General features: G+C 40.9%; 1 protein-coding gene across 1 annotated transcript in view; it reads left to right on the top strand.

Annotated features, from left to right (window-relative positions):
• Positions 1-15,000, top strand: part of LOC143293547 (solute carrier family 22 member 4-like) — a 142,523-nt gene that overhangs the window by 94,996 nt on the left and 32,527 nt on the right. The window contains exon 4 of the mRNA XM_076604484.1: positions 12,737-12,929. Coding sequence (XP_076460599.1) covers positions 12,737-12,929 — 193 coding nt within the window. The remainder of the gene's footprint in view (positions 1-12,736; positions 12,930-15,000) is intronic.

Consider the following 15,000-nt stretch of genomic DNA (forward strand, 5'->3'; position numbering starts at 1 on the left):
TCAACAGTTTCATTACATTTTTTTTCTTAAAAAAAAGGGATTTACTTCAACATTTGAACCCATCTCTGAAAACAAATGAGGAATAGCAAAACAGAAGCCAATACAGACAAGTTCTGTCGTGGAACATTATTTTCTGTTTCAGTTTGACCGGCTCAGCCATGCAGCTAAAGATAAAAGGCTGGGGGGGGGGGGGGGGGAGAGAAGTGGGGGAGGGGGTCATTGAGCTCCGAGGCACCAGAGTTGGGAAAATGCCAAGCGAAGGGAGTGTGATCTTTCTGTGGCCATGCCTGTCTTTCTCCAGCTTCGGGCCAGAGAACTCGCTTGTTCTTGCGGTTTCTGGACCCCAACAACGTCAGAGGCATGATCCTGTATTTCCTTTCTTTTCTGGATTCTGTCCCCTTTTTCTTCCCTTGTTGGTGTCTTGTTGTTGTTGTTGTTGTTGATGTTGTTGTTGTAGTTGTAGTAGTAGTTGTTGTTGTTGTTCTTCTTCTTCTTCTTCTTCGTCGTCGTCGGAGTCTTCATTATCATCTTGATCATCATCATCTTCTCCTTCTACGTTTTCTTTTCTTGTTCTTGTTCTTGTTCTTCTTGTTCTTGGTTTTGTTCTTGTTCTTCTTGTTCTTTTTCTTCTTGTTCTTTTTCTTGTTCTTCTTCTTCTTCTTCTTCTCTTCCTCCTCCTACAACTTCAGTCTTGGTAATAACGGCCTCCTTCTATTCATCTCTTTGTGTATTCTGCTGGTGCTTGCCCAGTGGTTGGTGCTTTGGCATTTGGCGAGCAATATGACGGGATGGGAGCCCACAGTGTCTTGAGGCGTCAGCGGTATAAAGGATGGGAGACATGTAAAGAGGATCCAGTGATCAGAATAATCGGCACTTATAAGAGAGACGGGGCCAACTCGAGGAAAAAAAGTGTTCGAGTAAAAAAAAAAAAAAAAGAAAAGAAAAGAGAGAGAAAAAGGAAGCCGGCGAAGAAGACGTAGCAGAAAAAAAATCTGCATTTAGTAAGAGAGAACGGAAGGACAGAGAAGGAGGAAGTGTGAAAAGAGAGATAGAGAGAGAGGGGGGGTCAGGGGGGTAAAGGAAGGATTGGGTGAGAAGAAAGGGTGAAGGAGATAACAAGGCTCAGAAAAAAAAGAGAGAAAAAGAAGAAGAAAGAACAAGCACAAAGCAAAAGTATAGGAAAAGACGAAATGGCCAGGCCATATAATTTTCTTCAAAGACAACATATTTCATTTTGTCAGGAACGAAATTGTTCACTCGTTTACAGATAGAGAAATGGAGACACATGAAAACAATGCTAATTTACAGATTCATGCCTGATTTTTTATTTTTTTATTTTTTTTTTTAATAGATTTTAAACATATTACACAGAAATGCCTTTTTCGGTAAATGACTGCGGTTCTGTTTCATGCGGGAGAAAATAAACGAAAAAAAACTGAAAAAGAACGTTTCCCAATCTGAAACTGAAATCTCAAAGCCTTCCGGGCATATGAGATAGTGACTTTCTTCTACAGTTAACTTGATGACTGATTCAAATCTTATAACAGTTAAGACAAAGTGAAATTAAAAAGAAAATGTGTTTGTTGACCGCAGGGTTCATTCTTCATTTCTAGTTGCCATCTCTGTGCATGGCTGTTTATTAACTTGCCGTTGAAGCAGCCATTATCATGTTAGGGACTAAAAGCGGTTCAGAATCACTGGGTGACTTAAATTTTAAACATATTTACACCGCAGGAAGGCAATGAATTTAAGGTTTTGTCATGCATGAAAAACGTATTTCATCTTGGGATTGTGCTTTTCCCCTGCGCGGTTCATGTTTTGATACATAAGATGTGAGAACTGAGAACTGGGAACAGGCTATTATTAGTTCTCTTTTCTCTCCCCCCCCCCTTCCACTCCTCCCCCGCTCCCTCCACGAGCAAGAATAACGTCAAATTTGGTATTCTTTTCAAATGCAAAGATGCAGAAAGTGTGAGGCTATGCAAATGGTGAAGATGCGCTGCTCCAATTCTTTGCTTGCATCCTCTCCCCTTCCCATAACCGGCAATATACATGCATTCATACATTCACCATGCAGACACACACACAGAAAGAACAGATTGCTATTCACTCGTCTAAAGATCGCGTGTACGTTAGGAGGCAATGCTACAGGACAGTTCTAGAAATAGGTTGATCCGAAACATTCCATTTCAACGCCGCAATGAATATAGCTTTAAGTTGCAGAAATAAAAGAGGTCATTTAATGAGTACGAGTGCCGTGTTCAGTTTCTCGTCTTTTGATATCTGACGGAGGTTGTATCAGGTGTTGGTGTGTCTGCAGGAAAGAGGAGTTCTCTTGGGTTTTGAAATACTCGTGAAGTGACGAGTCAAAATGAACAAAGGAAGGGGTGCTTCTGGAGGTCATCACCATCATCACCATCACACTGTACCATGAACTTTAACCAAGATGACAGGGCATTTCCAATGTGATCATATCTTCATACGCCGATATGCGATAAACTACAACACACACACGCACACACACACACACACACACACACACACACACACACACACACACACACACACACACACACACATGCACGAACGCACCCCCTTGCCCCCTCTCCCTTGTCCCCCTCAGCCCCCCTATCCCCCCCGGCGCCCCTCTCCCCCCCCCCCCCCCCCACACACACACAAGAAGGATGGGAGAAAGAAAGAATAAACGAGATAGAAAGTTGTGTACACTGACAAAGACAGGGGGGGAAAGAGAGATAAATGCGCCGACAGAAACGGAGAAGGATGAACAAAGTTTGCTAGACATACAGTGATCACCATGTTTGTTGCTCCAGCAAAGACTCGGGACTGGGGTGGGCCATGTTTTCTCTGTAATCCAATTGTAGACGTTAGGTGGTTCGCCCACTTGTGTGTCCCCCGTGCTCTCATTCTCAAGGCATCTGACGGTCAACACTGACTAACTACTTTTCAACTGGTTTCCATCTATTGCTTCCTCCTCGAAAGGACGGCAAGTAAAACCAACATAAAAGCAAAACAAGAGACATTTGCAAGAAGCAGAGAGAAAATTAGGAAATGGAAGGAGGGGTGGAGAGGTTAAAGAGGACTAAGGGGTCAAGGGATCTGGAAGGGTACGGTGAGACTTGCTTCTTTTTTTCGTTTTCTTTTCATGATTTGAAACAAGGCCACATTATGATCGTTTACCATTCCATTCCTCTGCCATCATTCCATGCAAAGAATGAATTTCCTCTCAGATATATCCAGTGAAAATGGATTGGGACGCACAGAGAAACTGTTTCATGATTTTATAAAAAGAGGTCCGTGGTTATGTTATGGTTTGTCAAAATGATGTTGCGTCATACATGTGAAACACCAAAGATCCACTTCGAAGCATAAAATACTCAACAACAAGTATAGTAACTAGTATTACCAAAACAACAACAACAAGAAATAACAAAAAGTACATACATTTCTTTACATTATCAGCTCATCAAGGTTTATCAACTCCTCGACGTTATCAACTCACCAAGGTATATAAACTAATCAACATTATAAACTCATTACGGTTTTGGTCTACCACACAGGAACTGATCAAAGTCCTTGTTGGCGAGGAAAGGGGAAGTGCGATAACGAAAACTGGTGATATCGTTTCAAGGTAATGGAGGATATGTGACTTGAGATACTCGCATTACATCACTGTGTCATCTACTGTTCTTTTTCTTCGCTTTAACAGTCTGTATCATTTATCCAAACTGACAGAACGAGCAACGACACCTTGAAGAGGAAGATATCCCAACAGGAACAGAAAAACAAACTCCCGCAGAGTAACTTTCAGTAATTCTCACTGCTACCGACTCTGCTTCGCCACTTCAAACCAAGACGGGAAAGAGAAAAAGTGCCATTGAATGAAACGGCTTGATTTGGAAAACAAAATCCTAAAGTGTAATAAACATGGGACAGGATACACTCTGAGTAACTCTGAAAACGTTACCCAGTTCTTCTCTATGTCCTCTACTATCGATGTTTATTCTTTGATGGCGACCAAAGCAAATGATCAAATGACATTGCTAAAGAAGTCATCCAAGGAAATGTTTAGGAAGGAAAAAGATGGGAACACAAAAAATACGGACTGAAAACATTGCAGAATGGATGGGGACATGATTTACGGAGATCCAACAGTTCTTCTGCGCGGCGCCCAAATAACTTTTCGCCGGGTAATGTGAGAAGCAGAAGAAGAAGAAGAAAGCAAGTAATGGCCTTGATGTCTTTGGGGAATTCGTCAGGCCTGCAAACTCTGGCTGCCAGCTGGTGCATGTCTACAAGAAACAGCTTCTTAACAACGGGGAACAACCTTCCACGCTGTGTAAAAGAAAGCCCGCCCACAAATCCATACAGACACCAAGTGGAGAGGAGAGAGATCGTTTGAAGACAGACTATCTCCTTTCAAGTCATTTCCTTTTCACTTTCACTCCTCGGTGAGAGCAGGCTGGAAAGAGTATCTAGGATGGAGTGGGTGGTTGGTGAGAAATACTGCAGCACACTCTGCAGGAAATTAATTTCAGTTTCAGTTCCAAGGAGGTGGCTGAGCATGCGGACAGATCCGCATACACCAAACCACATAAGCTGTTTAAAAAATGCAGCAGCATGTGCCTCTGACCTTCGCTTAAATCTAAGGCGCTGTTCAGGCCTTGAGATCGTATCTTTGTGTAAACTATTAACATAAGAATAAACAAATAAGTACATGCATATGCTGTAAACAAAGTTATAGTTTTCTTTGGGTCGACACAGTCAAACAGGACAACGCTTCTTTTCTTTTCTTTCCAAATCCAGACATCTTTGCTCAGAGGAATATACACAGAAACCTCATCAATGAGTGCTAGGGAAGTGTGCCTGGGAGGATTATAATATTCTTCATCCCTGTCCGACAGGCTGGATGTCGAACTGTCTGCGTTGTTTCGCGAAAGTCGTGCGCAAAACTTCACAGCTTGTCATCACATTTTCGGGCCAGATCTGTTGTCAGGGTTGCATGAAAGGCTGTGGTGTTTGGGTTGCTTCCCTGTAGCATCTTCAAAGGGACACATAAAGCAAGGAAATACAAAAGATAAATGAACAGATGAATAAAATGAATACACAGCCAAACAGATGAAAGGAAGAGTGAATTAATGAATAGATAGATAAACAAAGAAATATTTCTAAACTATCATCTATTCTGGTTTGCAGCGCAGACCGCCTAGAAAATTCTCACGGATGTATATTAAATGCACTCTAATTGATAGAACGCTTGCATTTGAAATGCTTTTCTCGATATAGCCTGATGTGTGTGGAATTCGATCAGCTGAATTCTAAAGCCAGTGCACATTGTACTTTACTCAATGCCTTTAATAAAATAGCTGTCCATTTTCCGGAAATAGAGACATTTTGGGAAAGACTGTATCATAAACAGTCTGGGTCCAAATTTCTTCACAATTTCGATTCCTGTTTCCAAACATTTCTTCAAACGTCTTGCATGAAACATTTCCCCAACAATTTCTTCTCCGTCACACCATTCGGGGAAGCTTTTTGGAGTTCAGTTTCCTTTTTCTTTCTTTTTTTCTTTTATAAATCTGTCCTCTACAAGACATCTGGCGGCATTGATTCCAAAGACTCTTGGAAGCTGTGCGTAAGTGGGTCTCTGTTAGGGTAAAGAGATCGTGTCCAGAATCTCATTACTCATCTCCAGAATCCACGCTCAGCATGCACCTGACGAGCACAACGGGTGACACAGTGTGTGATTAGCTGCTGAGTAGGTCAATTTCCTTTTTACGTTGGAAACAAATCGTGAAGCCACATGGTTTTATTTAACATTTCATCCTAAAATGTGCACGCAAAGACAGTTGTCCCTAGCAAATTATCTGTTTAAAAAACAATTAGTTTTTGTAAGGAAAGAAAAATACATAATGACAATAAAGAGAGAAAAAACTAACAACGTGTTTTGAAGCACTGTGATGAAATTCGTCCGTGAGAGATTACGATGCGATACGATACAATACAATACAATACAACACACTACAACACACTACATATTGTGCTTATCGTATTATATCGTTTTACATCGTGGTGAAGAGTGAGTGAAGACGTATGCGTTTGTTGTTGCTGTTGTTGTTGTGTATGTGTGTGAATATATTCGTATGTGTGTATACATGTGTGTGCACATGTTTGTCTATGCATGTGAGTTTGTGTCTGTCTGTCGGCCTATCTGTACATGCGCACACTTGGCTATATGCCCCTATGTGCTTGAACGTTGGTTTGTGAATTGATGGAATTTTCAATGAAACGAGGGAGAGCAATATTGCAGCACCCGAAACTCGCTCTCTCCTACCGGTTTGACCTGTCATTCCTATCGGGTTTCGTCGTGTGTGTGTGTGTGTGTGTGTGTGTGTGTGTGTGTGTGTGTGTGTGTGTGTGTGTGTGTTTTAATCCGAACTGAGCTTCTGGAAATATAAAAAAAATTGTGATCGGATTTACGCAGAGTAGTTTCATTGTCTAGTTTCCCGTATTAACCATGTTTTTGTCTTACGGTTTCATTTCCTATGGGAATTCCAATCGATGCTCCTCCGCACGCGATTCTCTCTCTCTCTCTCTCTCTCTCTCTCTCTGTAGAGTGTGTGTATGTGAGAGAGTGTGTGTATGTGTGTGTGTGTGTGTGTGTGTGTGTGTGTGTGTGTGTGTGTGTGTGTGTGTGTGCTTGCGCACGCGACCTATTATCCCGAAATTCAATGCACGCACATCCTTGGAAAACAAAGAAGAAAACGAAGAGGGTGCGGTCTTTATTTTCTCTCGACAAACTCTCTTAAAGGCGAGACAAAGCTCCATATGAACTTCCGGTTCTGGTTTCAGTATCCACAAGGGGATATCACTGCTCTCCAAAAAAATCATTTCGCGCTGCACAACTTTCACAAAACACGGGCACTCAGACGAAAACGTAATAGACTGTCACTAAAAGAACTGGTCAGTTTACTATGGCATGGCTCATACACCAGTGACGGCGAGAAAAGGAAGTAAGTCAATGTTAGCGTTTGTCATAAATGTACTCGCAAACCAAACACGTTTTGCAGACTTTTAGTTCCAAACGATCTGTGCCTCTGTGTGTGTTGTATTATTATGTGTATATCAGCCGTGAAAAAGAGGCAATGAAGTATGGTTAATGGTTGATTGTTATGACTATTGTAATATTTGATCACAGACAGCCATCACCATGGAAATGTTTGACTGCATGCGGATAGCTATGTTCTTGGTGCAGCGATAGCGAGATTTAAAGAAAAAGAAAAAAAGAATGCATCTGATGAACCACCTTCAAAATTCCGAACTGACACCTCGAAATTGGGTAATTCCATTCAGAAGTGATGCGGACGTAACACAATAAATTGCTGAACCGAATGGTTTATTGTAAAAAAATAATAACAATAAAAATAAAAATAAATAAATAACTAAATAGAAAAGTGGCTCTTGAAACATTTCCGAACTTCAAAAATGGGAAAAAAAGTAAAACAATTCTAAAAGGAAAAATATTCTGAAATTCAAAGAAAAAAGTCTTCGCACAATACTAAAAACATTAATGGCGTAAGAAGTGATGCTGATAATAGAATTTTACAATGAAGTTCTGCTTCGTTTATTGCGTATTAAAACGAAAAGATCATCCGTAACGTTGAGGGGTGGAGGGAAGGTCATATTCCAGTTTGAACCCAACCTGACTCTAAAAGCTGAGGAATAAAGTCATATATGACAGAAAGGCTCAGCTCCCGGATGAGAGAGCAGTGTGTGCGCAGATCAGGCTGGCACGGCCTCTGTCCTGCAGGAGTTTTGTAGCCACAACTGACGTGTCAGAGACAACGGTCGGCTTCCCATTTCCCTAGGGTTCAGACCTAAAGGATGCTCACTACAGCCAGCTGAAGGGAAAAACGTTCATGTTATTGACATGTAAGATAAAATGCCAACTATTGCCCGCTGAAGGGAAAAACGTTCATGTTACTGACATGTAAGATAAAATGCCAACTATTGTCCGCTGAAGGGAAAAACGTTCATGTTATTGACATGTAAGATAAAATGCCAACTATTGCCCGCTGAAGGGAAAAACGTTCATGTTATTGACATGTAAGATAAGATGCCAACTATTGCCCGCTGAAGGGAAAAACGTTCATGTTATTGACATGTAAGATAAGATGCCAACTATTGCCCGCTGAAGGGAAAAACGTTCATGTTATTGACATGTAAGATAAGATGCCAACTATTGCCTGCTGAAGGGAAAATTCATTTTGTTCCAAAAGAAAAAAAAAAAAACTACTCCTACACATTACTTGCTGAACAGAGAATGCGTTCACAATTATGACATGAAAATTGTCCGTTATAGCCAGCTGAAGAGAACATAAAGTGCGTTCACAGTGCAAATGTCCATTATAGCTTGCTAAAGGGGAAATGCGTTCACATTAGGGACCTGAACGGTGCCCACTGAGCTAAAGAGAACATACATCCACGGTAGCTTACATAGTTGGCATAACAAATATTACATTAGGATCGGAGAGACATCTTCATTTGATTTTGTTGTTGCTCTTTGGTGTCGGTGTAATTATCACGTTGTTGTCTCCCTTCGTTGTTTTTTGTAATTGTTGATTTGTTTTCAGACAATTGACGAGGAAATATTTCTGGATGGTAACGAGAAAAAAGTCAACAAGGTACACTTTTCCACACCCACATGGTTATTTGGCATGAAATGAAAAACTAATCACAAAACTACCTTTTTCCACATAAATATATTTTATATATATTGTTTTTTTTATAATTCTCTTCAAAACATGATTAACACACGATCGTTCAAAACAACAATAACAACAAAAACAGACAAACAAAATGGTATCAGAGACTATGGATATTCGTATTAATGTGTGACTTTGGATATTTTCAAACTGAGATGTAACCGAGGTTATTGCGAACGAAAATATTGTGTATATGTGTATCTAATATATATATATATATATATATATATATGTGTGTGTGTGTGTGTGTGTGTGTGTGTGTGCAAAGATTAGTAAACAGTTATTGAAATCGGATCGCATTCTATTCAGTCATACACAAACATGGAATAACAAGATCATCACCAATAACAACAACAGTAGTAACAACAATAGCAAAACAGCAACAAAACAGTAGCAGCCTTTTTGTAATCTTCTTGCAGACAAAGCTGGTCCCCAAAGCTACCAGAATAGTTATAAAGACTTCACCATTGTAACCATCGTTCAAACGAAAGCCGCCCCACTATTTCCTTTCCTCCCAGAAGTTCAGCACTTCAGCACACTATGTATACTGTCTGGCTGTGTTTCTGTCTTTTTTTTTTGTCTTTTTTTGTGTGTGTGTTCATTTGTTTTTTTACGGTGAAAACGTCGTTTTTAAGGATTACCAAGCAAGATATTGTGTGTGCTTTCTTTCTCAAACCTTGAACAAAGACATGACTTTCGAGAAAATCACAAATGCATAGATTTGCTTAACGACTAGCGACTTTGTCCATCAATACAACTGAATAATAGTAATAGTAATGATGATGATGATGATGATGATGATAATAATAATAATAATAATAATAATAATCATGATAATGATAATAATAATGGCGATGACGACGACGAGACAGCGATGATGACGCAGAGTCCACTGTGCATGAACGGTTTTCATCCAGTCAAGTTCTAACGTGTATTCGAATGGAAGTTTAAGTGACCTCATTTTGAACGAGACTAAATGTTATTCAGTTTTTCCTTTAGCCAACAGCTCGCCACTTGTGAAGGCTTACGAAAGGAAGAGTGTTCTGATATGGTTTGACTAAGAATCATCATCTCCTGGGAAACGAAACGAAGTTTTTGGGGAGGATTAATTTTTCGATCTTGCGACATGACGGTGGGCGGTTACGGCGAGATGACGTTCAGTGATGGATTTTATTTGTGCTCGTGTAAGCAAAAATATGAAAAGGACGGAGAGGGGCCGGGGACACATGAAAATGCTTCTCTCTTTGCCTCTCTTTGTTTCTCTGTCTTTGTTTATGTATCGACCTCACTCTGTCTCTGTCTGAATGTCTGTGTCTGTGTTTGTGTCTGTGTCTCTATCTCCGTCTGTTTATCTGTCTGTCTGTCTGTCTGTCTGTCTGTCTGTCTGTCTGTCTGTCTGTCTCTCTCTCTCTCTCTCTCTCTCTCTCTCTCTCTCTCTCTTGTGTGTGCTATTTGTAATAGATGTAGATTAGCAAGGACAGATTGGAGGAATAGGCTATGCCTAAAATCTTAATCCTTGAATAAAACCGTTCTGAGTTCAGAGTTCTCTCTCTCTCTCTCTCTCTCTCTCTCTCTCTCTCTCTCTCTCTCTCTCTCTCTCTCTGTATTATTTTTAATCTGCATTCCGTGATGCCTCACGCAAACAATACTGTGGAGATGTGTTTTGGGCAGAAGAATTTATTGCTGTCTGCCATATTTGTTTCCTGGCTTGAAGGCTCGTTCGATCGTTTGTGTTTCCATGATATTACAGACACGTGAATTTTCTTTCTTTCTTCCATCCATCCATTCTTTCTGTCTTTCTCTCTTTCGTTCCTCCGATTAACTGCCTACATATCTGGTGCCACTCCTATACATGCAAGGTGGTTGGTCGGTTAGTTTATCAAATAAGTCTATTAAATCCAGTTTTGGCGATTTCAAAATCTAAATAATTAAAAATGAATTTATACGGAAATACATTTGTAATAATTATCTAAACAGATAAATGTAATCTATGTTGTTTTGTTTTATTTTTTAAGGGAGGGAAAAACAAACAGAGAAATAGGAAAAAGAAATTGGGTGAGGAGGTACCTGCCAAACACTCTGAGTGGCATTGGACCCCAACCGTTCACGACTGCTCTCCCATACACACTCAGATCAGCCTTCTCGAATGTGAGTTTCGGTAATATCATTTGGAATGAGACTGGACATTCTCCAATCCTCCTTTACCCAGGTGTTCTTCTCTGCCACAGTGGAAGTGCCAACAATCCACGGAGGGAGTGAACGACAGGTCACCCACTACCAAACCACCCACCTGGGAAAAGTTCACGTTAAATGAAACCACGTTACTTCGGCGCTGCTCAGTTATAATGCTAATTCTCATTCAGCTTCTTCTGCCGTCCCATGGAGTGACAAGATGGATGCGAGTGACCTCCAGCCGCTGCGGGAGGACTGTTGAGGACACATGGGGTATTTCAGTGAGTGCAACTGTGCCACCTGCTGCCCTGTCCCATCCTGACAGGAACATCGCCAGCTGGTCCGAGACTACAAATATCGTAGCTATCCCTCAAATCTGAGGGCCGTCCCCTGTCCACCACCTCCCCGACGGGTTGGGGATGGTCACCCCGTTGGTTGTAGTCTGTTCCGGCTCTCACTCTGCAAGCTGTGAGCAGAAAAAATCACCTCCTCCCCAGCCACCAACTCGTGGACCCACGGTATCCCCATGATCCCAGAACCAGAGCCAGGGTTCTCTCAGTGCGAAGACAGCCAGATACCTGAGTGGTTGGGGCGTAGCACGTTTCACATTAAGGTCCTGGGCTCTTAAATCTCAGTATCGCCTCGTGGAAACTTTTTTTCCATTCTTCTTGGCCATTCCGTTCTTCTTGGTGTGTAAACTGGCCAGTGTCTCAACTCCATGTATGATTATTGTCGCCGAAATAGGAAATGCACGTTTAAAATCCCGCTAACTAATGTGCAGATTAGGTAGTCCCTGATCACCTTTTATGTATGTGTATGTCTTTGCTTTCCATTTTGTCTTATTCCCTCCCAAACCCTCTTACTCCCCTACTCATTTCTTGTTATGTTTACTTCCTTTCAATGTTAAAATTATTTATGACAAATGTCATCGTTGTTTGTTTAATGTTCCTGCAATCCATGTCAATCTTCGTCTGGGTTATGAAGACACCAACCTATCCAGCATGATCCATCCACGACAAAACTATCAGCAACTTCACGGTCGTTTCAAAGGGAAGAGAATGAAGAAGAAGCGGAAGGGGTGACAAAGTTCAAAGGCCCAGACGATGGCCTCTTGAACATGTCTACATCAGCGACTTTAAATCATCACACACGTATGTGTGTGTGGATGGGGAATCAATTGCTCTTTGATGTGTCTTCTCGTGTGTGTGTGTGTGTGTGTGTGTGTGTGTGTGTGTGTGTGTGTGTGTGTGTGTGTGTGTGTGTGTGTGTGTGTGTGTGTGCTCACCTTGAAACATAAGAGGAACAGAACCAACGGGTGAATGAATGTATGCATTACAAATTACATTATTGATTATGCAGTTTGGATCTTACTCCTTTTTTTTTGCATGGTGCAAAAGCCTTACGTGGATGAAACAAAAACTCTGAATCAAAATTTCTCTCTCCCACCCCGTTCTTCACTTTCTCCCTCCCTATCTCTAACCCGCCGCATCGCTCCTGCTGATGACATTACAGTCGGTCATTATCGTTATCACTGTGCTTCTCTCTCTCTCTCTCTCTCTCTCTCTCTCTCTCTCTCTCTCTCTCTCTCTCTCTCTCTCTCTCTCTCCCTGTGTGTGTGTGTGTGTGTGTGTGTGTGTGTGTGTGTGTGTGTGTGTGTGTCTCCTCGCTCTCTCTGTCTCATTCTTTCTCCGTACCAAAAAAAAAAGAAGAAACAAAAAAGGGACGGGGGGGAGAAGAAAAAAAGAAAGAAAAAAGCCTTGTTTGTCACTGGATGTTTTCAGGCGCCTGCGCGGTGGTGAGCCTGGTGTTTCCTCTGGAGTTCATCGGCACGGACTGGAGGGACGCCTGTGTGTGCTCTGGCATCTGGGTGGTGGGGGTGGTGGTCATCTCCCTGGAGCTGCTCATCACCAGGCACTGGCGCTACCTCGCCTTCATATCCGGCGGCATTGGTCTCCCTTTGATCGGGACATACTTGTGAGTTCTTTATTGGCCTTCGCAAGCTGCACGTTTCTTGTCGTCTTCCTTCTTTTTTCTCTTAGTTTTATATCTTTCTTTCTTTCTTTTTCTTTCTTTCTATTTTTTTTATTTATTTAGTTTTATGTAAGTGTTTATTGTTTCGTTTCTCTTTTTTTTTGGGGGGGGGGGAGTGGGGGGTAGAGTGAGGGAGGACGGGAGATGAGGTGAATCCTTTTTGATGTTCCTTTTTTTTTTTCTTTTCTATTTTCTTTTGTTTTCTTGAGTTTTATTTCAACATACTTTTTCTCTATCGTTTGTTTTTTGTTTATTTCTTTATTTGTTTGTTGTTTTTTTTTTACATTGCTTTTCTTTCATTTCGTTTTTCTTTAATTTCTTCTTCTTTTCTTCTTTTGATTTTCTTTTCGTCTGTGTCTGTCTGTCCTTTATTTTTGTCTGTGTCTGTGTCTCTCTCTGTTTCTGTCTATCTCTCTCTGTTTCTGTGTTCGTTCTTTAGTTTTTAACCTCTTTTCACTGTAAGTGATATTAGACAAGGGTAGGAAAAAAATCGAGTGGGAGGAGGGGGGCGGGGGGGAGGGAATTAATGTGTACGCATACGAGTAAGTGTGTGTGTGTGTGTGTGTGTGTGTGTGTGTGTGTGTGTGTGTGTGTTACATATAGAAAATGATTGATTTAAGTTTTGTTGAAAAAAAACACACAAAAAATAACAATATAACATATTTCTAATGAAAAACTAGCAAATATAACAGCGAACCAACTGGACTATTTAACAAGGAGTTGAAAAAGTCATACATTAGCAATGGACTGCTGAAGATCGTCAACACTGAAGATGATTTCAGTTCAGGGATTTGAGACTTTAACATATCGCAAGTTGGTATATAATCGGCTGTACGTGAGCACCACAGATGCAAGAAACATTACTGACATATTTTGTCCTAAAACAATTCATTTTCTATCTGCAGATTAGAGAAATGATTTGCCTCTTATGAAAATTATTATGGTAATGTTTTCCCATGAAACCATACATTTTCTGTATGTTCTTATGTAACTCCGAGTTACCAGTGTGTTTTTCCTCAAACTGAAATTTTGACCATTGGGCTTTTTCTACCATGGTGTAACATTCCTGTAGTGAAAACGAAATATTTAAATCTAACTCCTTCGTGGAGCTTCTAGCTCCTTTTTTTTAGCCAAAATGTCAACTTTTTCATTATAGTAAAAACCGCAATGAGAAGGAATCCAGCGAAAGGTTATGTGAGAGCCTCTTAATAAGAGCTCGTGAATCAAATGGTTAATTTCAATAATGAGTTCATACCTAACCGTTTCTTTTATAAGTTCAACAGCGTGAAGAACTGATTTAGAATCAATTGATTCTGTGTGTGTGTGTGTGTGTGTGTGACGGAGGGCGGGGGGTCTGTCTTTCTGCTTGTCTGTCTGGTTGTCTGTCTGTCTGTCTGTCTGATTGTCTGTCTGTCTCTCTCTCTGTCTCTCTGTCTCTGTCTGCCTGTGTGTCTGTCTGTCTCTCTCTCTGTGTCTCTCTGTCTCTATCTCTCTCTCTCACTCTCTCTCTCTCTAACTTCGTAAATGTAGAGCAGTGATAGAGCACTACACCACATTGCCTTGCCTCATGTTATAGTTTGTTGTGTTGTGTTGTGTTGTGTACTGTTGCGTTGCGTTGCGTTGTGTCAGTTGCGTTGTTATGTGATTTGGAGTCGTGTGGTGTGATGTCGCGTTGCACAGCGCCACACTTTGCTTTTTTTTCAACTTGCGCTGCTGCGTTGTGTAGTGGTCAGTGGCATTTTCTGACTACATTACATTTCATTGCATTTGTTGTTGGGTTGTGGTTTTTTGGGGTTTTTTTTGTCTGTTTGTTTGTTTGTTTTTTCCACTTATCTGTAACTGGGTGATATTGTATTATACTGTACCGTATTGTACTGCATTATATTTAGGTGTTGAGCAACACATTCGTGTTGTGTTCAATGATCTTTCTCTTCGCTGTATGTATGAAGTTGTATCATATCGTATCGTATTGTACTGTATTATGCATAGGTGTTCATTCATTGGCAATATCGCA

The sequence above is a fragment of the Babylonia areolata genome, chromosome 1 (genome assembly GCF_041734735.1).
Source record: "Babylonia areolata isolate BAREFJ2019XMU chromosome 1, ASM4173473v1, whole genome shotgun sequence".
Taxonomy (NCBI): Eukaryota; Metazoa; Mollusca; class Gastropoda; order Neogastropoda; family Buccinidae; genus Babylonia; species Babylonia areolata.